The sequence below is a fragment of the Harmonia axyridis genome, chromosome 1 (genome assembly GCF_914767665.1).
Source record: "Harmonia axyridis chromosome 1, icHarAxyr1.1, whole genome shotgun sequence".
Classification (NCBI taxonomy): Eukaryota; Metazoa; Arthropoda; class Insecta; order Coleoptera; family Coccinellidae; genus Harmonia; species Harmonia axyridis.
In genome coordinates, this window is record NC_059501.1 from 56,827,082 (window position 1) to 56,854,026 (window position 26,945).

The 26,945-nt window shown below is 32.4% G+C and overlaps 1 protein-coding gene across 4 annotated transcripts; it reads left to right on the plus strand.

Moving 5' to 3' along the window:
- The first annotated feature begins 399 nt into the window (after positions 1-399).
- LOC123688850 lies at positions 400-23,653 on the plus strand. 4 transcript variants are annotated; one of them, XR_006750121.1, is made up of 3 exons: positions 400-556; positions 5,134-5,448; positions 23,064-23,653. XR_006750121.1 is itself a non-coding variant. In XM_045627574.1 (2 exons), exons 1-2 carry the CDS (start codon positions 5,223-5,225, stop codon positions 23,186-23,188), a joined length of 351 nt encoding a protein of 116 aa, XP_045483530.1. In that variant the 5' UTR covers positions 5,134-5,222; the 3' UTR covers positions 23,189-23,653. The 4 variants fall into 4 exon arrangements, 1 of the variants encoding a protein (XP_045483530.1); XR_006750123.1 differs by lacking the exon at positions 23,064-23,653 and adding an exon at positions 17,586-17,824; XR_006750122.1 differs by having other exon boundaries at positions 489-641.
- The last annotated feature ends 3,292 nt before the right edge of the window (positions 23,654-26,945 follow it).

Genomic DNA, 26,945 nt, shown 5'->3' on the forward strand with positions numbered 1-26,945 from the left:
TTGTAGAAAAAGTTTTGATTGAATATCGTCTCGGAAATATAAGATGAATTAAAATCGAATAAAGAATAAGTTTATTTTCCAAATTTATTACACAGAACATAAATTGATCTGAATCTCACAGTGGAATAACGAATACATAATGATGACGAGAGCTAATGGGAGTTTCAGAAAAATGAATATCAATCAAAGAAAAAAAGTTTAAGTAACTCTAGTAGCTCACTTGGTTTTATATATTTTATTCACACCTGAGAAAGAGTCACGTAGTGCTGGGACACCCTGTATACTTTTGGTCCGAATATGGGATTTCCTCAATGTTATAGATGACGAAATATAATTCTCCTTGTAGGTATAAAGATCCATTTACTGAAAATTTGTATGGAATCTGCAGCGATTTATCAATTCAAAAATTTTTTCTTTCTTCTTTATTAATTTCTTCCATATGTTTATGGGCGATAATGTGTATTACCAATCTAGGAATATGTCATTCAAGTTACTCCCTTCATTTGTTCTTGTGATGTGTTGTCGTATTTAGTAATGAAGATTGTCTGTTAATGAGGTGAATAATTTTAATTTTTTCTTGATAGAATTAAATTATGATTGATGAAAATGAATTCATAATAATGAATTTGATTATGAACATTGTGAGTAAATCAATATTATATGTTTCAACAATGAGTAAAGAAATTTTAATATGAAAAGGTTAGACAAACAGCTCGAGTGAATTGAAGAAATAAATAATTTTTGAATCGAAAGATATATACTTTCATTTGTTGAAAAATAATTATTGCTACTTAAATTTTCACAATGAAGTTTCATTTTGGTAGAATACGAAAACGAAATCAAAATGGTACATTATAATGAAGATTCATCTTTTCGACTTCATTTCATTACATATTTGTCATGATATTCTTGAGTTATTGAAAAAAAAATCACTGATTCGATTGAAAACCATTTTTGAAATTGATAAACCGATATAAATATAATAATCAATAATAACAAACATCACATGGAAGAGATAAGGTTTCTATAATTTTTCGAATGTTAACTTCAATATACCTAGTTCATAATGAAATACCTCTTCAATTTCTCTGTTTTCATTTTGGAATATGTAAAATTTAGAAGAAATATAAAAAAAAATGCTCGACTACACAACGTTCCTCCAGAGTTATCTTGAAAACTAAGCAGTTTTGGTTTGAACATAATTAATTTCTATGTTCGATTTGTTTATCAACTATAAAGGCCATGATTAAAATAGGTAATTCACAATTGACTCAAACCTAGGTATATGCTATATGACATGAAATGATAAAATTCCATGCCTTAAGCCGCCCACAAAGCTGCAGACTTTGAAAATCTTCTTGAATATCTGTGATGGCACTGACAAAAATTGAATCAATTTCCTTCACAATTATCTCTCTCAGTTTATCGATATTACTTTTGTCAATTTCAAACTTAATGTATAACCACTTATCCTCAATTCGATCATGCATGAGAATTACCTATTGAGAAAAAATGCTCTAGGACTGCTGAATTATTTTTTGAGATAAAGAGATATCAGAAAGCAGATCATATATATATACATACAGGGTGTCCCGTAAAGACCACGTCAAACCGAGGGAGAATGTAGATCGAAGGATAACCCACCTGCTATGACAAAATTCCCATTAAAAGTCTTACCCTTTTAGAGATATTTTTTTTTTGAAAATAATGAATTTTTGCCCCTTTCAATAGTTTTGTCCTTACGGTTGGTACAATTTTACATCTTTTTGGTTAATTTTTTCAGTAAAATATTGCTGAAGAATGAATTTAACGTTTACATTGAAAACATCCTCCGAACATTAAAAAGGGGGGCTATGAGAAATATTTTTATTGCAAATTTTGGTAATGGATTATTTTGTTCATGAAGTTTAGCCCATCGTAGTGAAAAAAAATGTACCGAGCTACTGCTGCACATTACACCAATAAATTGTCTATTTTATAGTGATTTCAAAAAGGTATCACACAAGTCATTTGTTATTGAAAGAAAAAAGATATGGGTGTTTTTATCCAAATGGGTACGTTTCTGACAAAATCAAGTTTGTCAATTCTGTTAAGAAATCTTCGATGTTGCATTACTCGCATAATTATTCACCTCAACGAAATTCAATTTTGCAGGCAAATTTTGTAAAACATCATGCAGATACAGATTTTTTTAATAAGATCATTTGGAGCGACGAGTCTTCCTGTACCAAGGATGAGTACATGAATCTTCATAATTTGCATAGCTGGAATATCTAAAACCACACGAGGTGAGATAAGATAGATTTCAATATCGATTCAAGATCAATTTATGGACTGGAATATTTAATGGTGCAATTTCGGGCCCGATCGAACTGCCGCCATCACTGAACGCAAACAATTATTTGGAATTTTTAACCAACCAGCTGCCCATTTTATTGGAAGATGTGCCACTGGCGCTGCGACGTATGTCTGGTTTCAACATGATGGATGCCCAGTACATTACGGACTCGAAGTTACCGCACATTTGAATAGAACTTATCCCCACCGGTGGATTGGAAGAGAAGGTGAAATTTTGTGGCCTCCTCGTTCACCTGACCTAAATCCCATGGACTTTTACTATTGGGGCTGCCTAAAAGACAAAGTATACGCAACACCCATGCGTGATGAAGCCGAATTGAGAGAACGCATCCGCAATTCGGCTTCATCACGTATGGGTGTTGCGTATACTTTGTCTTTTAGGCAGCCCCAATATTAAAAGTCCAGAGGATTTAGGTCTTCATGTACCCATCCTTGGTACAGGAAGACTCGTCGCTCCAAATGATCTTATTAAAAGAATCTGTATCTGCATGATGTTTTCCAAAATTTGCCGGCAAAATTGAATTTCGTTGAGGTGAATAATTATGCGAGTAATATTTTCGCACGTAAACAATTGCCATTGTTCATTAAGTAATGCAACATCGAAGATTTCTTAACAGAATTGACAAACTCGATTTTGTCAGAAACGTACCCATTTGGATAAAAACACCCATATCTTTTTTCTTTTAATAACAAATGACTTGTGTGATACCTTTTTGAAATCACTATAAAATAGACAATTTATTGGTGTAATGTGCAGCAGTAGCTCGGTACATTTTTTTTCCACTACGATGGGCTAAACTTCATGAACAAAATAATCCACTACCAAAATTTCCAATAAAAATATTTCTCATAGCCCCCCTTTTTAATGTTCGGAGGATGTTTTCAATGTAAACGTTAAAATCATTCTTCAGCAACATTTTACTGAAAAAATTAACCAAAAAGATGTAAAATTGTACCAACCGTAAGGACAAAACTATTGAAAGGGGCAAAAATTCATTATTTTCAACAAAAAAAAAATGTCTCGAAAACGGTAAGACTTTTATTATAGGAATTTTGTCATAGCAGGTGGGTTATCCTTTGATCTACATTTTCCCTCGGTTTGACGTGGTCTTTACGGGACACCCTGTATAATATAATATACTGCTGCAAAATCCTTATTGAGATCTGTTAATCTGAACATTACTGAGAAGTAATGTAAATGCTACTTATATCTCATCACTGTTAAATAGGTTTGAAGGAAAGTTGGTTTTTTCAATGAAAATCCTATATTTTTTATCCTAGTTGAGCCTCAGATTAGTCAAATATCATCACCTTATTGGTTTTTCGAAAATGTCATCTGTTTTGAAGTTATATGTTATATGTTCTCTGACTTCGTTCATGAAAAAAGTTCGCAAGTTCTTGAAAATATTTTTTCTAACACTTGTACCTATTTCTCCAGACGCTATTAGTGATCGTTTCCTTTTACATTTTGCTAAACTACCAGTGGTTCAGCAAGAAAAAATCTGGTGGAAAGAAGAGGAAACTCTTCCAGAATAAATATCACCCTGTAGATTTGCATTCAAAATTAGCATACCACATCACGGAAACTTTATATTGGAATATCTATGCCAAATTTAAGTTAAATATCTTGTGAAGGGAAAGGAGGACGCCGACAAAATGGGTAGATAAAGGAAAATAATAAACCTCGGATATAGATGTGCTCGTAGTGCAATATAATCATCTTGAAAGCGAAAATAAACTCATTAACTGTAAAAGTGTCCGATTTTTTGGTGCCATGTCGATTTCAAAGAAAAGTAAAAAAGAGTATTAGTTAATTTTATGGAAAAATTTTCGTTCGTCTTTGAGAGAATTCTTCATTTTATATTTTGGAAATCTTGAGGGTAATTACCCCCAATACCCCCCATTTCTTCGCCCTTGGTCGGCATTTGCTCCCAACTTCACCAGTTGGCTTATTTCTATGTGGGATATTCTTAAGACGGCTTGTTTGATATTTCAAAAATGAAAAATGATTGTCCATTCTCCAATCACGATAGCAGTTCTCTCGCAAAGTTTATATCATTAATTTTAAGTTTTTTATGTAGGTATTAAAGTTACTGTCATTATATTTTTCAATGGAATTTGTTCAGTTCACCTAGGTAAATATATTCTTTTATTTTCTATTCTTTTTTTTTAAACAATACAATACAACGGTCGCATCAAATTATATAATTTACTTATTTATAAAAATTAACATTCTGAGTATGGTGTTAGTTAGACAGAAGTGATCCAACCTTTAGTCAATCCGTGATAGTAGTTTTATATAATAATAATATTTATTGCCATCAAAACAAATTGTTATTACATGGCTCGTCAATAAAAACATAAAAACAAGTATATAACAAACAAATCTAAAATTTACACAAGTGATAACTAGCACTTTACAATTAAAAAAGATTTTATAAACATATTACATATCTCAGTCAAAAAATTCATTAATATAATAGATCATTTTCTCCAATAAGAGGTTCCTAATTTTTCGTGTAAAACTTTTATGAGGTAAGTTCTACAGTTCAAATTCCGATTTGTATTAAAAAAGATGAATTTTTTTTTGCCGGAATTCTAAAATGTCTGATGGTGTCCCTGCATGCCTAAGTATCAATGGATAAATTTATCAATTGATCTCATACGAAGTAAACTGTATTTATGCTCTTTTACTGTTTTCAAATATTTTTAAAACGTGTTTCGTTCAAATTTAATTCCTTCTCTATTCTATTCATTGACACCCAACTTTTTCAGTTGTTGTGTGTGTAAGGAGCTAACTGCATCCAAGCTTGAAGAATTCAAATCCTGAAAGGTATTTTCTGCCTTCACTTCAATAATTGAAAATGATTAAAGATCACACTAAAAGCTGTAAGGATTGTAAATCAGAGGAAAAAGATGTGAAAGGAGATAAACAGGGAATTGAAGGAAGGAGAGAAAATGAATCAAATAGTGATTATAGCAGCAACAACTCCGGTGATAATGAACCGCTTTTGGATGATTATGTGAATATTCCCGATAATACAAGAGAAAATGGTTTTGTTCGTCCAACTACAGCTTATCGGTTTCTAGGTAATTTTATTTTAATCTAGAATTTCAAACTGATGATGAAATTAAGTCATCTTTCCAGATATGTCAATGACAATCTGAATAAGAAACAGAGTTCCAATTTTTTCAATGTAGGAGTAAATTATACCAAGATCGTATCCTAAAACGTGTCTCAATCAGGGCTGGGAATCATGAATAAATGATTTGAATATTCATCGAATATTTTTCGACTAATTGCGAATTGCATTATTCGAATATTCACTGAATATTCCATTTTTTATGAACAAATTTTTTATTAGTATTAAAATAGCTGAAAATTTCATTTATTGAACTTGATATGATAAAATTCGAATTCAAATTAGTCATTCTATCAATCTCTTTAAGAGAGCTACATACATTTTATTTCATTCAAGTAACTGGTATTCATATGAATATGAATAGAATCTGATTCTCAATTGCGAACCGACGAATCTTTCTATTATTTCAACTATCGGGTCCAAAAATGTACAGGGTGGGCAAATTTCGATGTTTTAGCACTACAACTTTTAAACCAGAGGAGATAGACAAAATCTGATACCCTATTCTCGGTCTCTTTTTCTGAGAAACTAATGAGGATAGTATTCATTTTTGGCCATCTTCTTTTGTTTTCGAGTTATAAGCGAAAATTGGAAAAATGGCGATATCGAAAAACATTTATATCTCCGCTCGGATATTAAAACACTATACAGGCACTTTTTTACGTAGAATCCAGAGGCGTGCTCGTCTTTTCAAAAGGGTTTTTAATTACGAAGCTATGGCCCAAAGTTATGTTTTTTTAAATGGGAACACTAGATTTCTGTGCCATTTTTTGAAAGCTTAATTTTTCCTGATTTCAAAAATATATATTATCGTAGGGTTTGCATCAAAATAAATAACAGAAAATGGTCAAAAACCTTTTTTTATCTAACCGTCCCAATATTTCTATGGTTTCAACTGTTGATGAGCACAAAAAAATTGAGCTCTCTATAACAAGAGCAGTGTCCTTCCATCAATCTGATTATTTCTATGCTTTTCATTCATTTCTACAGAATTCGAATCTAGATATGTTTTATAAATTTTTCATCTGAAAATTGACTTGGAAATAACGAAAAGATCCACAAGATCGAATGTTTCAATCGAAAGAGTTGTAATGAGATGGATGTATCAGAAGATTATTTTCATAGGTCTCCAGAATGAATACGCACAAGAACCAATCCTTTTCAAATAGCATATGAAACAGCGGATATATGATTGAACTCAACAATTTAATTACGAAGGGAACAAACAAGAAATAATATATAACCTGATAATGACAACAATTGCACAATGCACAGTCGACACATCTCCTAGATATTTCGCACCGAATTCAATAGATGAATATTGGAAACTGTGTTCAAACAACCAAGGAAAATTTCTCCGAGTTCATTTATATTTTCGAAACTATTTTTATGAAATATATCTAGATTCGAATTTTGTAGAAATGAGTGAAAAGCATAGAAGTAATCAGATTGATGGAAGGACACTGCTCTTGTTATAGAAAGCTCAATTTTTTGGTGCTCATCAACAGTTGAAACCATAGAAATATTGGGACGGTTAGATAAAAAAAGGTTTTTGACCATTTTCTGTTATTTATTTTAATGCAAACCCTACGATAATATATATTTTTGAAATCAGGAAAAATTAAGCTTTCAAAAAATGGCACAGAAATCTAGTGTTCCCATTTAAAAAAACATAACTTTGGGCCATAGCTTCGTAATTAAAAACCCTTTTGAAAAGACGAGCACGCCACTGGATTCTACGTAAAAAATTGCCTGTATAATGTTTTAATATCAGAGCGGAGATATAAATGTTTTTCGATATCGCCATTTTTCCAATTTTCGCTTATAACTCGAAAACAAAATAAGGTGGCCAAAAATGAATACTACCCTTGTTAGTTTCTCAGAAAAAGAGAACGAGAATGGGGTATCAGATTTTGTCTTTCTCCTCTGGGGCAAAAAGTCTGGTTTTGAACTGAAAAATACGCCCCTGAAATCTCCATACTGAATTTCGAATCACCCTTTATGATGAGTTTATAATTTATATACCTGTAAACCTTTAATGGGTCTATGTAGAGTGCCAACGAAGGTTTTACTACTTCTATTTACTCAAGGGGTAGTTTAAAGGATCAATTATCTTCTCTCGGCATGTAATAAAGAATCAAATTTTTCAAAAATTGTCCAATATCAAAAACTTTTAAAAAAGGAAATTAGATGTGATAACTTTGAGTGATACCTACCGGGTATTGTAGCTGAATTTATGTATCGGGTTTTTCACCATAATTTGACCCCCCCCCCCTTTAACTCTGTTACTGAAAGGGGTACAAAAAAATGTTTTCTACAAAAGTTTCACGTTATCGACTAGTGTTTTTTAAAATGATTTCACAAAACGTAATATATACAGAGTGGGCAACATATTGATTGCAACTTAATTTTTCCAAATGGAACACCCTGTATATTTTTATATATTTCACTAGCCCTTTTTCCCCTGATTTCGAATATATAACATATGTTTGGCCTATCTCTCTTATTCTGAGTACAACAGAGTTTCAAATTTTAAGAACCACCTGGCAAGCTAAGTAATCAGTTTTCAAGTGGAAGGCTGCGATAATTCAAAATGCCCTTTTTTGAGTTATCTCGTTTGCAACGATATATGACATACGTTTGTCATTGAATGAAAATATTCATCGAATATGTACTACACATAAGCGGAAAAATTTGAAATATTTTCACTTTATGTGAACAACAAAACAATAAAAATAAGAAAGCTACAAGGAGAGAATATATGGAGTTGCATCCGAATTATTGAAATCGAATTCCAATTTTTAGTGAAAAACGTATGTCATATCATTGCCAACGACATAACTCAAAAAAGGACATTTTGATTTATCGCAGCCTACCACTTGAAAACTGATTACTGAGCATGCTAGGTGGTTCTTAAAATTTGAAACTCTCTCTGTGGTACTCAGAATAAGAGAGATAGACCGAACATATATTATATATTCGAAGTCAGGGGAAAAAAAGCTAGTCAAATATAGAAAATATACAGGGTGTTCCATTTGAGAAAACGAAGTTGCAATCAGTATGTTGCCCACTCTGTAAATATTTCGTTTTGTAAAATCATTTTAAAAAACACTAGTTGATTTCGTTAAACTTTTGTGGAGAACATTTTTTTGTATCCCTTTTAGTAACAAAGTTAAAGGGGGGGGTCAAATTAAGGTGAAAATCCCGGTACCTTTTGAAAATATGAACAATGATTTCAAATTCAAAATACAAGGTGATATTTTCAACCTGAACACATCAAATGAGAAATAATGAGTCCGGTCCTGGAATACTAAAAAAATTAATATGTCTCTGACTCGTCCTCGGCATGTGTCAATTACATCCCAAGTTTCAATAAATTATGTCGATAAATTTGGTGCTGATGATAGTTTCATTATTTCCATGAATATGCAAACTATTAAAAGACTTCTGGGCACAAACTGGGGACAACAAGCTCAAAACCGGGAAACTTGGAAGAAGTTGGAGGAAAAATATGTGGAGAGATGGACAAAACTAAGGGAGGCTCAATCCGACAATGGGTTGGTAGCTGAGAATGATGATGATGATGATACAAACTCACCCTGTAGCTTTCTTAGGAAAGACAGAAAATACTCGGAATTTTTTGCAGTCAATCTGTACTCACCTCGTCCTACTCTACATAAGAGTATATACAGTTCCTCCCGGGACACCCTGTATATCCCGGTAACTTTCTTTGAGTAATTTCATCTTGAGATTTCGTACGCTTTTTAATTCATAGAACAGAGATTCTGATGAAAAAAAATTGTTGCTGCTGATGGTGCGATTAACCAAACACACTGGTGTCTGAAAAAGAGTTAGGGAAAAGTTTGAGTAAACTTCTAGATAAGAGGCGCAGATATGTACACACAAATGAATAATGTATTGGGTATAAAGTCACTTAAGGATCTTATTAAGTTCTTTATTAAACTTGACCTAGCTTTCGGTCATTTACATGGCCATCTTCAGGGCACTGGAAACAATTTTTTACAATACGAAAAAATATATAAAAACTCATTAGCTATCTAAATCTGGACTTACAGATTAAGCACGTTGGTCAAATTTCTACTATTCCTAGAAATGATCTCGGATAATGCAAATACAATAACATAAAGACTTTGGTAGGTGAAATAGCATATAAGACTGCATATTGTAGGTACTTTCGATGGTTTTATAGCTTTTCAGAACGTTTTTTAAATATTTTCTAATCGTAATAAACGATAAGGGTTTCTACAGGGTGGCCACTTTTTCAATGGGATTGTATCGGTAACTTTTAAACCATAAGAGTTAGAAGGTCGGTCAAATGGAGAAAAAGTTGCATTCATAAAAGCATTGTCAAGCAGTTCAAACAAATCGAGATTATCAGGGCCGGTTATCGAGATATCATAAGAAAAGTAAATTCTGTCATTTTGATTCTTCTTTTTTTCCCACTTTTTTTCAAATATCATCAAATAATATTACAGGAATTTTTTATTCGACAGTAAAATATCCTCAATTTTACGTAATCAGATTTCCTATCCAACGTTTCGTACTCTCTAGACCACCCTCAACCTCATATTTTTCAATACGGACCTGCATATTTTATGACACTTTTCAAAATGACTTTTAACTCTTAATTCAACGATATATCATACAATGTCATTCAAACTTGATATTCAGGTGATTTTGACCCTTATCCAAATTTATTTGGGTAGGATCTGTATTACATTTAGGTACCTTTAGTTTAATTAACAACATGCAATACATTTCGATGAGAAAATCAACTTACTCATCTTGAACTAAATGGAATATATCAGAATCAAATCAAGAAACAGGTAATAATTGTTTACATATTTCAATTCATAATAATTAAACGAATTTTCATTCAATGAAAGAAAAATCGAATGATTTTATTCGAAAGTAAATGAAAATGAATGAAGTAAGTGTTCGAAATGTCCACCATTTGGTAAAATGCACTTAACGGTTCTGGACCCATACTTCTTTTACATTTGTTTATTTCGTCTTCTTGAATACCTTCCAATACATTCTTAATCTTCTCGCGAGAAATCACTATTGTTGGATTTGTCATTTGTTTCGTTGAAACAAATTACAGAATCGAACTTTATTTTGATATCGTTACGATATAAGTTTTGCAAGGCTTGGTATTCAAATTTGAAATCATTGTATTCAGTTATGATGGACAATTTCCGGCAATTACTAAAGACTGAGGTATGCCACAAATTAGAAGAAGCAAATAGAGAAATCAACGACCTGAAAACTGAGGTGAGAGCATTAAAATCAGAAATAATAAAAATACGAAATGAAAGTGGAAAAACGAATGCATCGGATGTCAATACAGATGTCTCAAATCTGAAACCCGTCATGAATATCAACAAAACTGACAAATCACCGAAGGATGGAATTCCGTTCGTCGATAACAAGGCCGAAGTTTCTCATAAGAAAAAAATAACAAACCTTTCGGAAAAACATAAAAATACTTTTGCAGAAGCCACGAAAACCAAGGCTCCCAGATTATCAAATATAAAAAATCAGAGTAACGATTCCGTTAACAAGCGAAATACCCAAATTAGCAGGTCTTGTATAGATAGATCTAGAGGTCAACTCATTGGAATGGCAAAACCTAAAAAAGGTTGGCTTTATCTAGGCAGCATAAGTAACAAAAATGCAACGCCGCAAATGATCATCGATTATCTTCAAATAGAAAATATACCACAAGATGAACTTATTGTTGAAAAACTTGACAGTAAGGGAGAGTATTCGTCATTTATGATCGGTATTCCGTTTGAAAAATTGGACCAAATTGGAAATCCAGATTATTGGCCCAAAGGTGTATCAGTTAGAAGATATAATTTTTGGAAGAAACGTAAAGATGATAAGGAAAAGGCTTCTTTTTTAGAGGAATAGAGCCTCCGTCAAGTGAGGCGAAATTTAATATTGCAGAAAATAAATGCTTTAATTTGAGTGTCTTCCATCAGAATATACAGTGTTTGAGAAATAAGATCGAGGTTGTTGAGGTTGCCTTGGAGAGTAGAGATATGGACATCGTTTGTTTTTCTGAACACTGGATGCGTGAGGAGGAAGTTAAAATGATAAAGATCCGTGGATATGAACTATGTGCTGTTTACTGTAGGAGAAAACTTAAAAATGGTGGAGTCGCTATATTTTGTAGAAATGGTATGAGTGTAGAAATTACTGATATTCCTTATCTAGTATCGAGGTCTCAAGAACAGATAATAGAGGTATGTGGTATTGAATTAACTTTGGCGACAGGAAAAAAATTGAAGATTATTAGCATGTATGGATCTCCGATTATGGAAAACATTGAATTATTTCTGACAGAGTTTGACTCATTGTTGAGTCGGCTCTGTTCAAATTGTTGTAAAATTGTGATATGTGGAGACTTGAACATAGATTTTTTGGGTTCTACAATATACAAATCTGAACTTCTTGATTTACTCACCTCATATAATATTAGAATGTTAATACATGAATTTACTAGATTAGGAATTTATAGAAACAGTTGTATAGACTATGTTTGTACTAATTTGCCTGAAGATGTAATATTGGAAACTAAGATATGCCCCAATGGTCTATCAGATCATTGTTCGCAAGAAGTATCATTTCTTATAGATGTTGGTCCCGATCTTAGGGCTTATACTTTCACTAGAGTGTTCAGCTCAGATAACATTAATAGTTTTCAATACCTAATTTCAAGGGAATCATGGTTGGATGTTTATGATGCACAGTCTGTTGACTTAGCATTCGAAATTTTTGTTAATTCCTTGTCTTTCTATGTTGACTCAGCTTTTCCCATTCAGAAAGTCTATACTAAGGGTGGGGGTGTCTGCAAACGATGGATCACCAGTGGTATCAGAACGTCTTCGAAAATGCTTAGACAACTGTATGCACTAGCTCATAATACAGGATTAGTTGAAAATATCAATTTTTATAGGAAATATAGAAAAATATACAGAAGAATTCTAAGGGCAGCTAAACAACTTCAAAATAGCAGAGATTATAACAATTCGGTAAATAAATCTAAAACAGTATGGAAAATAATAAAAGAGAATATAGGCTCATCTGTGAAAACTAATACTGTAAAATCAATGAGTCTTCTCATCGACGAGAAAATTGTTGATGATCCTAAAATTGTGGCAGATCATTTCAATAATTACCTTGCTAATTTGCCCCCACAAATGTACAAAAAATTGCATGATAAATCCATAAATAAGAAACTTAATATTAAAAATGAAATTGACGTTTCTATGTTCATTTTGCCGGTATCTGAGACAGAAATTTATAATATTATAAGCGGTTTGAAAGGATCATATTCGCGGGGTGTTGATAATATTTCAACAATTCTTCTTAAAAACACTACTGCCTGGCTTACACCTGTTTTAACACATCTCGTGAATGCGTCACTCCAGACTGGTATATTTCCTAATATTTTAAAATTGGCGCGTATAAAAATGCTATATAAGAAGGGTGAACATACAAATGTTGAAAACTATAGACCCATTTCACTGTTGTCATCAATTTCGAAAATTCTAGAGAGAGTAATATTTGAGCGAGTTATTTCATTCCTGAATAAACATAATTTAATATCCAATTGTCAACACGGATTTAGACAAGGAAGGTCAACTCAGTCTGCATTAGAGTCTTTCATTACTAAACTTTATGAAAGTATTGAAAAAAAGGAGAAATGCTTGTCAATTTTTATGGATCTCAGTAAAGCATTTGACCTTGTTGCGCATGATTTGTTACTGGAGAAAATGAACTCGATAGGTCTCAGAGGCCATATAAATGATTTAATAAAATCTTATTTTTGTGGAAGAATGCAGTTAGTCGAGGTAGCAGGAGTGCGTTCATCTTTCATTGAGATTAGGTGTGGCGTACCTCAGGGTTCCATATTGGGGCCATTACTATTCCTGATATTTGTGAACGATCTTTCTGATGCTGCTGATGATCCATCTAAGCTGATAATGTTTGCTGATGATAATACACTACTGTGTTCGGAGGGATCAGTGCAGAATGCATTGTTGAGTGCCAGTAATAACATGACACGATTTTCTGAATGGTTTGTTGATAACAAATTGTTTCTGAATACGGAAAAGACATTTTTTATGAGGTACTCTTTGATAAATACTGAAGACCACAGAAATAAAAGCCTCTTACTAAGAGTTGGAAAGAGTTCAATAGAACAAGTTCATTCGGTTAGATTTTTGGGAGTAATCATTGATTCAAATTTGAATTGGCAAGATCATGTTACCAGACTCTGTTCCATTTTATCATCTGTATGCTTTGCTCTGTATAGACTCATGGATATCACCAATAGGGAAATATGTCTCTCGTACTATTTCAGCCACTTTTTATCTAGGATAAAATATGGAATTATACTTTGGGGCTGTTCCTCATATACTGAAAGAGTTTTCAAACTCCAAAAGAGGGCAGTAAGGTCAATTTGTGGGGTATCTCATAGAACTTCTTGCAGACTACTCTTTGAAAAACTGAGGCTATTACCCTTGGTCTGTCTATATATTTTTGAAATTGTAAAACACGTCAAAAAGAACATGAATACATTCCTGCCTCTGAATTTTAATCATGACTATTTTACACGACAATTGCACGATTTGGTAATTCCAAATCATAACTTATCAAGATTCGAAAAATCACCAAGATATATGGGAATCAAAATTTATAATGCACTCCCCTTAGAATTAAAAAGAATTGAAAATATTCGTGAGTTCAATAGGTTAGTTAAAAAATTTTTATTGTCTAAGTGTTTCTACTCTCTTCAGGAATACTTTTCAGATGCTACTTGATTGTATATAATCATTTTGGACATATCCTATAACTTTTATATTTTTTTTGTATTCATACATGTAAATATGGTTCTGAAGGATAAATAAATATTATTATTATTATTATTATCACGTCTCTTGACTATTTTATTAACAGCAGTTTTTGATAATTTGCATTCACTACAAATCCGATCCAAAGAAAATTGGATAAGGGTCAAAATCACCTGAAAATCAACTTGGAATGACATTGTATGATATATCGTTGAATTCAGCGTTAAAAGTTATTTCGAAAAGTGTAATAAAATATACGGGTCCGTATTGAAAAAATGAGGTTGAGGGTGGCCCAGAGAGCACAAAACGTTGGATACGAAATCTGATTACGTCAAATTGAGAACAATTTACTATCGAATAAAAAATTCCTTTAACATTTTTTGATAATATTTGAAATAAAGTGGGAAAAAAAGGAAAATCAAAATGACAGAATTTACTTTTCTTATTATATCTCAATAACCGGCCCTGACAATCTCGATTTGTTTGAACTGCATGATAATGCTTCTATGCATGCAACTTTTTCTCCATTTGACCGACCTTCTAACTAAACTTATGGTTTAAAAGTTACCAATACAATCCCAATGAAAAAGTGGCCATCCTGTATACATAATGCATAAGGTCTTCACATTACCTACGCCCATGGTTACCCATTTAAACTTAATTATTATTATGAGAGGAATAAAACGATTGACTGCATTTTAGGGAACAACAGAAACTTGTACAACCTGTAGTTCATAACACGGTCCTTAATGCCCTAGGTCAATTTATCTTGTCTAGGCTACGCTTTTTCGGTGGTGTCCATGGCATTCTATAGGTCAAATAATTGGTTATCTACATTCTACAAGATTTTTTATAGCATGATTTGTCAGTTCTTTTTTTCATTAAAACACGCCCGTTATTTTTGAAAGAATTTGATTCCTAGTCTGTGTTAAGAAGGGTTCACATGTCTGACTGGTTAGGCAAGAAATTAAGGTGCATACCTTCGACCTTCCGACTAATAAATCAGCATTGAATGTAAGAGGTTTTTGATCCCTTGAGACTCTTCAGCAACCCACGTTAAATAATAAAATTGAAATGAAATTGTCTCTTAGCTTATATTGAATTTGATATAGGATAATATTATACGACAGTATCCAAAACGATTTCAAGATTATTGTTCGAAATTGAAATCCATTCTTTCAAAAAAGACCTCTTACAATTTATTTAATTTTCCATAATTGAAAAAAAAGAACAGCTTAGTAGAAAGGTTTTTTTTAGATATTTTGGTTGAATTTTTCATGATGACGCTATCAACACTAAATTTTGCCAGAGGCTTGCAATTTTTGTTTTATATTTATTACCTTGATCAAGGTGCACCATAATATCCGAAAGATCTGATTTATGAAACTATACTTACTACCAAAACCTACAGATTTGAATTCACATAGAACCAGTAGAATGTGAGATATGTATTTAGTACATGCTCAACGCGCATCCTTTATATGGAAATGCTGAATTTTGAATTGGAAGATTTCCTACCCAAACTGAATATCCATACCAATTTTCATCACTTAAGGTGTAGAACTTTGTTTCCGCCATTTTACAATAGATGGCTGAAGCGGTAAGTGGTAGTCGAAATAAATAGATCGTAGATGTCATACAATAAGCTAAGTTATTTGTAAACAAAACGCCATCGAAATATTATTCGATTTGTGTCTGCTTCATGTCAGCTCATGAACCAAATTCTCGTCATTTGAGGGAGGTTTTAATTTTCTGCTTTGATATGAAGAAATCTGTGGCTGAGGCTCATCGAATGCTCTCAAATACCTATGGTGAGGCCGCTATTAGTGAAAGAACGTGTTCAAGAACGGTTATTTTCAAGTCGAAGACCAGCATGGCGGTGGAAGAGAGAAGGTTTTCAAAGATGCAGAATTGGAGGCATTACTTGATCAAGACTCGTATCAAACGCAACAAGAATTAGCAGGATTACTGGTAGTGACGCAACAAGCCATTTAAAAAAGCCTGAAAGTTATGGGAATGATTCAGAAAGAAGAAAATTGGGTGCCGTACGAGTTGAAGCCGAGAGATGTTGAACGGCGTTAGTTTTCTTGTGAACAGTTGCTTGCAAGGCAAAGCCGGAAGGGATTTCTGCATCGCATTGTGACTAAAGACGAAAAATGGGTTGATTATGATAATCCCAAGCGCATAAAATTACGGGGATATCGCGGCCATGCTTCCACGTCAATGGCCAAACCGAATATTCACGATTCCAAGGTCATGCTCGACGAGAGACATGATAAAGTGATTTTACAGCATGACAATGCTCGATCCCAAATTGCTAAAGTAGTAGAGACATATTTGGAAACGTTGAAATGGGAAGTCCTACTTCATCCGTCGTATTCTCCAGACGTTGCTCCCTCGGACTACACTTGTTTCGATCAATGGCACACGGCCTGGCTGACCATCACTTATGAAGAAACAAAAAACTGGATCGATTCGTGGATCGCTTCAAAAGATAACCAGTTTTTCCAACGCAGGATTCGTACGCTGCCCAAAAGATGGGCGGAAGTAGTGACCAGCGATGAACAAAACTTTGAATCATAAATATATAACCATTTTTTTACAATAGAGCCTCGAATGTCGATTAAAACGGCGGTAGCAAAATTGTACGCCTAAGTACAATTTTTTTTAACGTTAATTTTTCATTCATTCCACATTTTTTTATCAAAGCAGAAAATTCAAAAACGCCCAATAAGGTTGAAATAAGTAGAAATAATGTGTATTTCACTGATTTCATAACCATAACCTTTTTAGAAACTGGATTGAAATTCCATCTTTCGATGTCAAACCTTCATTGTTGAAAGAAAGAATTCTTCAATTTATCAGTTGTAATTTTAAATATATACAATTTTTTTTGACTTCCTCTCGGACTTGAAATAAATGACAGTTTCTCAATTTTTATTTGGAATTAGAAAAATTGTCAATATCTAAATTAATTTTCAATTTTTGTTCTCTTATAGGGAAATAGTACAATAAGAATAAAATCAATGTAATAGAGATTTTATTTCGTCAAATAATAAAATTGTGCATTTCATCGATTCATATATTTGTATTGTATTTACTCCGTGATTTTATAAATTAATTCTTTTTATTGATATCAATCACTCTCTAATTTCAGGAAAAACAAAATCGCAGAATGACATATATTTTTTTTTTTCAGATTCGGATGATTACCGCCGAGCTTTCAAATATAATGATACTTTCACTATTATGATAATTTCAGTTTTTGTCATAGCAATACTGAGAATATATTTCGATTTCATCGCATTAATTCTGACATAAGTTATACAAACTTTATTTTATATTGATTCATTATATCAATTTTTCGCAAAATATTCTTTGGAAATATTTCAATGTATTGTAAATAACTTTAAAGAATATAAAAGATATTTCAGAGAATTGGTAATATTTTTCATTCGTAGATTGAGTAAACTTACCTATATAAACAACAAGTCTTCAGATCGTCATTTTTATAATTTAACAAATTTAAAATTTTAATATTGGATCAATCTGTAATAACCAAACTAGTAGTAACGTTTTTATCAACAGCTTCACAGTAATTTTTCAATTACATAAGAAATGAGAGAACTACACATTTTTAAATTGTTGTTCAGAATATCAAAGTTCAATTACAGAAAAAGGAACATGTATTTCAGAATAGGAAAGTTTAATTCGGAAAAAATGATGGGATTTCAGAATGATTAATTTAATTTCAGAAAACCGAAATTGAAATTCAGATTAGGAAGTTGGAATTCAGAAAATCAAATTCTTTAATTCAAATTAGTGAATTGAATTTCAGAAACAGCAAATTGTATTTCAGAAAAAGAAATTTGTATTTCAGAAGTTAACAAATCAATTTCAAATAATGTAATAATTAATTCAGAACAGTACCGAATGTGAGGTACCAGCACGATATTCAACACAGGTATTACATTGATATGGCTACTAAGGCATTGTGATATTGAATGAAACGAAAAAGCCGATGAAGCATCAAGGTGTACACCTGTTGGTCTTGGGCCTTTCTGTTGGTATGTAAAAGGAAAATATAAGGTCCAACAAAAGGAGTTGAACAATAGGATAAATCTCCTCTAGAGAGAGAGGAACACTCCTGATTTTGCTAAGGAAATGAAATTTGTGGAGCTTTCACCGACCTATATCAGGAAGCTCTCGCAGCTACCACGAGCTGAGCTTCAGGTGATGGTGGGACTGCTGACAGGACACTGTTGGTGCAAATACCTTTTGTACCACATGGATGAGTAAGCAGATGAGATTTGCAGGTTCTGTGCAAATGTCTGTAGTTGATTGGTCTCATATGGAAATGACATTCCTGGAGACTCAGGAAGTAACAGGCAAGCCTCCTAAGAATGTTGCTGGCTTCGTTAACAGTATCTGCGGCCTCCTGCAACAACCTTGATTCAGTAATAATAATTATAATAGAAATGGCTACTCATTTTTATTAGTTCTGAAATATATGTAACCAATTCTGAATTACAATTTTCTATTTCTGAATTTCAAATTTGAATACCAATTTATATTTTCTGAAATCAATTCTGAATTCAAGTTTCTGAATAGCAACTTCCTATTCTGAATTACAATTTACATCTTCTGAAATTCAATTTGCTTTTCTGAATTACATTTTACGCTTTCTGAATTACAATTGGAAATGGTGTAGGAGCAAACATCTCTTCAGCATATAGCAATTTTTGATTTTAAACAATGAATTAAATAATCCATTTGAATAAAATGATTTCCTTGAGGTTCAACCTTAAACCCATTACGATATATTCATATGCTGAAAATGTCATCTTTTATATTCATCTATTAATTCTCCTATTAATAAATAGTAAAATACCTTGGTTTCGATATAATCAACATGACGGTAATGCATGTGTAGGTAAAAAAAGGGAGAGAAAATCAAAGTGTGGTACGCCTCGGTTGAGCACAACCGAGGCGTACCACAGAGTGCAAAGGTAGGCATTTCAAATAACTAGTTCTACGAGACCTATGCCTGTTGCCTACGATCGTTGAATGATTATTAACTAATAATGACTTAAACTTCCACAAATTTTAATGTAATATAAAAATTGTTTTGACCTACTTTGATTTCATCAGGTATTTTGCTATTTAACTTGTGGGCACCCTTATTTTGCTTGAAATCATTTGGATGTTGAATGGATTGAACCTATTTTGTAGTTTTCTATGTTAATAAGTATGCCGTGATATTGCAGCATAGAAAAGTAGCTAGCTCAAAAGTTGATATGAAGTCTATTAAAAAAATTAGTTTTTTGTTGAAAAAATATAATATGATTTCCTAACCTTCAACGAGAAAGTAAATTTTTACAAGTCAGAATCATTACATTCACCTCGTTGCCACATATGAGTATCTCAAATATATCGCTATATCTTGGTTACTGTTCCAGATATTCAAAAAAATCCACAACGTTTTTTTCAGTAATTTTTATAGTTCATATGATTCTACTCATAACGGATCATAGATATAGCTACTTAGCCTAATATTTGTGAGAAATTTTTCAAGAAACACCTTGCAACTCGAGAACAAATCAAGATATCCATGATGTGTTTTCTGATATCTAATTATTTCGAAAACAGAGATCGAAGGTCTTTGAAAATTTTTTCTCCAAGTCTCATAGTTCTCGAGATACTCTCAGTGAGCATCGAATTTAGGATACCCAGTACAATAACTTCCATTGTAAAAGAGAAACACTCTGGAGGAATCTTCCAGCTTTGGATCATTCCAAAAAGATTCTTCGAAAATTTGACACTGTGAGATCCAAGAAGTATCTGGATCTCCAGGGCCCCCGCAAGGGTCATCAACGCCCGCGTGCCGAAAATATTTTGGCGCCCCTTAAGGGGGGAAAGTGGAGAAAAACGTCGCAGGATAATCGGCAAAAAATGTTTCAGTTTTTGTTAGGAATTTATTTGTAGAAGGGTTAAAAAAACTATCAGCAACCTTTATTGAATGCCTCAAGAACATTATGCTGTCAGTTGTTGCATAATACATTTTTTAAATGTTTCATTATTTTATTCAAGCATTCGATCAAAACCGCATTTTATTTTAATTTTGTAATGAAACTGCAGAGTTTTCAAAACCTGAGCTTTATTCTTCTTTAAATTATTCATAATATTATATTAAAATATTAATATTATTATTAATAATTATTAAATATTATTCCATACTCCCAGCCATCTTCTCCCTTTGTTGAAGTCTAGCTTGTTTTTGCTCTCGAAATTTTGCATCAGAAGGTCGTTTTCTCTTGTATGGCTCCTAGAATTTAAGAAAAACTTGATCCAAAATTGGTAAGGACATTCACCCATGATTTACTTTGCGCCATCCCTTTGAGAATAACCCGTATGTTTTCATTTTTATGAATTTAAACCTTAAATCCGAGCCTTTAAACCTAAACGGAGTTAATATTAATAATAATAATAAGTTAAGACCGATCTGAAGCACATACCCTCTTCATGTTATAATAATTAATTTTTGGCAAAGGTGAAATATAATTTTTTTAGAATGTCAAACGGCTACGAACATCAAATAAATAATACAGATCCAGGGTGCATATTGAAAAAAAAATTAAGTATAATATGATATGATGGTGGCCCCAGGTAACAAATTCAAAATATCAAAGTCGATTCAATTTTTTCACGATTACAAACAATACTTCCCTATTTGAAGCAAATAAAAATAATATTATAGTATATAGGTATGGGCTAATTTAGGATGTGCACCATTGTGCTAATGCTAATGCTAATACTGTATGTGGATAGGTACTTACCATTTCATAAAATTTAATTTAATCACAACAAGAAACAGTAAAACAAACCATAATTACACAAAATACAAGTCTTTCCAATTATCTGAGTATTTTAATTTTTTGCGTCTTGACCTCAACCCCTAAACGTTTGGAAACAAAATAACTATTCTTTGGATAGGTTTCTGCTGTTATAGCATAGCAAGCAGATTTTGGTAGTTTCAGAAATTCTCTGTAACATGTAGTATTTTTCCTACAGATGGTGGCGAAAGTTTCAGTAATTCCCCTGGCTAAAAGCTATCGCTTCGGTATTTATGATTGTTTATGTGTACCATATGCGTTTTAGTGATGATCGAAGAAATGGTGCCCGCCGTCCGGTGCAAGGTGGTCCATAAAGAAATCCCGTACCGACAAAGGGATGATTATTTATGATTTGTTTACTCGAAAAGAATCGTATAATTGCAATCTGTGGCCGAGGTTATTTTATAGGGATTGTGACGTTCGGGAACTTGTTTGGATGTGTAAAAGATGTCTTTGCACGTTTAAAATTTTTGAAAAAATAAAAAAAAATCTTTTTCAAAAACCTTTGGTCTTTCGGATTTTCATGCGGTCTATAAGAGATTTTGGCGCCCCTTAAGAGTGGCGCCCGCGTGCGGTGCACGCGTTGAACGCGCGGTTGCGGGGGCCCTGTGGATCTCAGCAAGAATATAGTACACCTCCTCACTGAATTCCTCACAGGACATTGTTGCCGTAGGTAACACCTCATGAGAAAGGGTCTAGCAGAAAATGATGAGTGCAGATTCACTGGGGAGGAGGAGGAAACTCACTTAGTGACGGAATGCCTCGCCATCACTATCCAGCGCAAAATCTGCTTAAGACAAGATACTTGTAGAAGTGAGGAAATAGCCTCCTTGACGCCATAGTTCGTTAGAACTCTGGAACTGAAAGGCGAGCTGAAGATCACGCTATAGCGAGAATAGCTCTGATGGGGGACACAATAGACTATTAGCTCTAGGTGCATTAGGTTGCAGTGCAATGAAACATCCTTAATTAAATCTTAATCTTTATATTCTATGAAAAAATTCTTAAAATAAATACAAAAGTTGATGATGAGAAAGCAACAACAAATGTTTGTCAAAAATGGAAGAATGGAAAGAATCCACAATACTTTCCATGGGAACTTCAAGAAATAAATATAATCAACTTTTAATCTAAGAATAAGTGCAATTTCTAATGCATGAATAATTCATCATTTATTGTTAGTTTGTGAGTGCAATATCATTTCATCGCATTGTCTGAAATTTTAGAATTTTGAGTCGGAGTTGGTCTCAAAGGATAAGGTTTGATAAAATGAAACAAAGTAATTCACGTTGGGTTATTATCTTAAAAAAATTGTATTCAATGGTACCATTTTTTTTATGTCATCATTGAAGTTGAATCGTCCAATAAATTATTGAAAAAAAAAGGGGAAGTCATTAAAAAAATTAATTATAATGTCAATCTGCAAAAATGAATGATAAGTTAATTTTTTATGCCATAAAGAGGTTAATTAAAAATTAATATTGACCAGTCCGATCTTTTGCTGAAAACATTCAATAACACAGTTCTGAAATTTGTTCCTCACTTTATTCACACACTGCATTTTACCCTAATTCGGTGCGAGCTAAATCTCGAACCCAATAGTTCAGTTCAATGTTATTTCTTAATTTTTCCAATTAATACCTTTTTTATTATTATCATTATTTATATCCTAATTCATTGATTACTTATAAGATATAAATCGTGTACCTTTTCATATTGCTTTTTGCGTTAAAGAAGTAGGTAAACCAAATAATGAAAATAATGAGATTTTTCTATTTTTTCAGATGACGTCCGCGACAATAAGTGGCTTCTCCTTATCTTCCTTATCTTTTTTATTCTACTCCTACTTCTGATAGCAGATTGCTTATATAACGACATGAAGAAAGTTAAGGGAACCGAACATTTCTAGAAGCTTTGATCCTAAAAATATTTTCTAGTTAGGAATTTGAAGATGTTTCAAAATGTTATGTCCATATTTGTTATTTTATTCGAAATGTGGTTTTAAAGTATTAATTGAAAATATTTTGATGTTATGTGTAGATAATTCTTTTTATAAAATTTATGGGAGCTATACATCTTTAATGGAAGGGTTGGTTACGAAAGAAAACGCTGAATATGAAAATTATTTTCATCATTAGTATTATAAACTATTGTAAGATAATAATACCTTTTGATCACTGAGCCAATTAATTTGTTTAATGTTTAGTTGAAGTTTTTGGAACTTTTACCTATACATATTTGAGAAAAGATTAAAGATTTGAATTTATTATCGACACCATATCATTAATTTCTGATTATCCAGAAATGACATATTCATTGAAAAATTATGTCATATAATACGAATTTTTTGTATAATAAAATTTGTTTTCTTTCATTGGTTTTTGTTATTTTTTTCGATCGATAATAGTATGAAATAAAAATTTGAATGTTAAAAAGGATTACAATGCATCGACAAAAATTGTGATACAGCACATTCATCAGAAACGGTCGAGACGTGGTGATATGATTTATTCGATGCCTCATAACATATACTTCGTTTTAGAAGCATAAGCGAGATATAGGGTGTGCAAAGTCATTTCTATTACTCAGATGTGCTCAGAAATCTATTGAGTGTGATCAGTTACGTATAACCTTGTTACGATTTCTTGTGTCGTATCAGAGTATTTTTGGGTGCTCAATTCAGAAATGGTAAATAACTCTGGTGAAAAAATTCAAAATGGTGGAAAACCTGCAACGTTCGAAATTTTTTCTCGGAGGACAAATCGAATATCATTTTCTGAATTAACTCAATTTTCTAAGAATTTCTGTGGAAGCATTTTTTATAAATCGAACAAATTTTTTTTTCATGTTTTGGTACAGTGAAAAAAAATTTATCCGAAATTGTTGAAATGTTTAACGATTGTACTTTTTCCATACCTTACATGAATATGAAAACACAATCAAAAATATGAAACGGTACCTTTATTAAAGCCATTAACATCCTTGGATCAGTTCAAATTTACATTTTACATGTAAAAAAATATTTGCCCAGTTTATGAATAAATACCCCGTATATATAATAAGCATGACTCCAAGTCATTGGAAGAAGGACATAATGCATTCGAATTTTTCTATTATGAATTGAATCATTTTTTTATTAAAATTCATTGTTTTATTTATTGAAATGAATATTCAAATATTTTTCGAGAAATTAATGTTACGCCTACTTGCCATAAAGAAGACACACCTCGTAAATTTCGTCCTTGTATATTCCAGCATCTTCTCATTTCTTCGAGCCTCCTTGAAAATTACCGAAAACCTTGGAAACAAATCTATCCATTCTCTGAAACATATTCTGTAGTTCATAGGGTCATCAGATCAGAAAAATTCGATAATTTCCCTGTAAAAAATCTACACCAAACTTCTGAATAATACACTTTTTCGATGAACTGATAACTGATCACTGTAGGATAGATTCTGAGATATCGGAATAAAAAAACCAATTTTTCATTCTTATTTCACACTTGTTTTGTTAATTATATGAATTACGGTTCGATTGGATGTCATTAATTTTTTGATTTCTCCGAAAAAATTTATAACTCCAGAAACATCAATGGATTTTGTCCAACAAAGAACCGAGATATTCAGATCACTGGACGGATAGAATCGATTTTAAACACGAATTCTTCATCAGTGAGTTGAAACCATCAATCATTAAAGGTCACTATCGACCACCAAATTAAAAAAATACAGTAATGTAGACTGTTCCCCTGAAACTAGCGGCCAACAAAATTTTTCATTACATTAAGCCTCAGAGTAATAAACATAGATGGAGGCACAAATGTCATTTTCCGTAAGCAAATTTTGTCCCCAACATGAACTATCAAATTTGACATGAAACGCGCGGAATTGAAAACATATCAGTGATACGATATTTCACTCAATTCGAGAGTTTCTCCACAAAAAACGCACTTCTTATGTCCCATGGTGAATCAACGTTTGAGATTAACTCAAAATATATTGAAATAAATACCTAAATAAATCAAAAATTCAGAAAACAAACTTCTAGCGCGCCAAACGACGTGAAACAACCGATGACACTAGGAGAGCAAAAGTTTCAAAACCATGGATTTGAGCAGGTAGATACAGAAAATAATAAAGAATTTTTGTAAGGTGAAATTTGATTTCAGGGTTGTTACTGAATATATTTATTATTTACGATAGAACTGTCATTTGATAGGCAACGTTTCGGGCAGTGCCCTTTTTAAACATAAAAAAGTGAACAGGTTAAATAATTAAATGAATCAATATTTTTCTTATTATAAATTCGACAATTAGGAAAAATATCGGATTCCAAATATTCAAATTTGCATATTTAATCGGGAATCACTCGAATAAATATATTTCATTCAATATAATATACATTCATAACGATATAGTAAAATTGTGGATTAGAAAATATATCACAATCAGACAACGTAATCTACCCATGTTGAGGACATGTAAAAATTACGTATACTCACTCTATCTATGATTATTACTCTATGCATTAAGCGATTGAATATTTTGCTCATCAAAATGAACATTACGTATTGTTGTCATAAGTTTAGAAATTCAGTCTACCACAATTGGTATGACCGCTGTTGTAGTCAGATGGTAGAATCACTTCGAAGGATGTTTGTATGTACACTTTTAGTTGAAATAGCCGGACTCGATGCACCTATTTTTCCTGATTTATAGCGATTGTGCGTACCAATTTGATCTGCTGAAAAAGGAAGAAGCCCATCCCGCTAAAGAACCGCTGACTGGTCGCTATAATACTGACCAAGTGCCAAAGAGACCGGTTTAGTTGAAAAAGGTCATTTTTATAACGGCGCGTATGATGCAAGCCATTTTCTTGAGTTTCTTGTCACTGTTCGGTAATGAAAAGCTGTAAACGTTTATAACGCACTTCATTTCGTGCATTTCATTAGGATTTTAGTGCATATTGAAAAGAAATCCAGGTTTTGTTTTTCAATGGCAATCTCGATTGTGAGGAGAAACTAGAACATTATCTATGATTATATTTCTATATGTGATTTTTCCTTGAGATAAACTGATTGTTGCAGTGATGAATGAAGGAAAACGAAATAGAAAAAACGTATAGATGAGAGTATGCAAAATGTACTTCAGGGAAAACAAGTATCAAAAACTTCCATCCATCAGATGCGTAGGGCTAGTTCTGTCTTGAAGTCTCAAAAACCCAGGAGAGGAAAGCAACCTAAAAAAGTTGTTGAGGAATAGGGAAATCAGATAGAAATTAATAGATTCAAACAGTGGTGGAGCAAGATCTTAATTTGATGAGGGTAAGATATATTTTGCGAGGCCCTCTGGTGACGCAAGAAAATATTTTAATTGAAAACGATAAAATTGTAATTTTTATCAATTAATATGTAACCAGTTAAAAAGGTATAAAATTAAAGAAAAAGAGATTTTCTTCTCCCAGCCTCACTAAACTAATCATGTAGGAATAAATTATCCTTCTAGAGATATAGAGCTGAGTTGGTATTTTTTAAAAAGGACATGAATCCTATCCTCTGTATAGTATACAGAGTGCCGAAAAAGTAACGTAACTCGTCAATAATTCTTGTATGAAAAATTAGTAAGGAAAATCCTCGCACCCGTCGATATTTAATTTCAAAAGCAAT

Excerpts from the sequence above, each read along its gene's own strand:
- LOC123688850 (XM_045627574.1), top strand. The coding sequence starts at position 5,223 with ATGATTAAAGATCACACTAAAAGCTGTAAGGATTGTAAATCAGAGGAA. Across the intron at positions 5,449-23,063 it reads TACAGCTTATCGGTTTCTAG|ATGACGTCCGCGACAATAAG; the intron begins GTAATTTTATTT and ends CTATTTTTTCAG.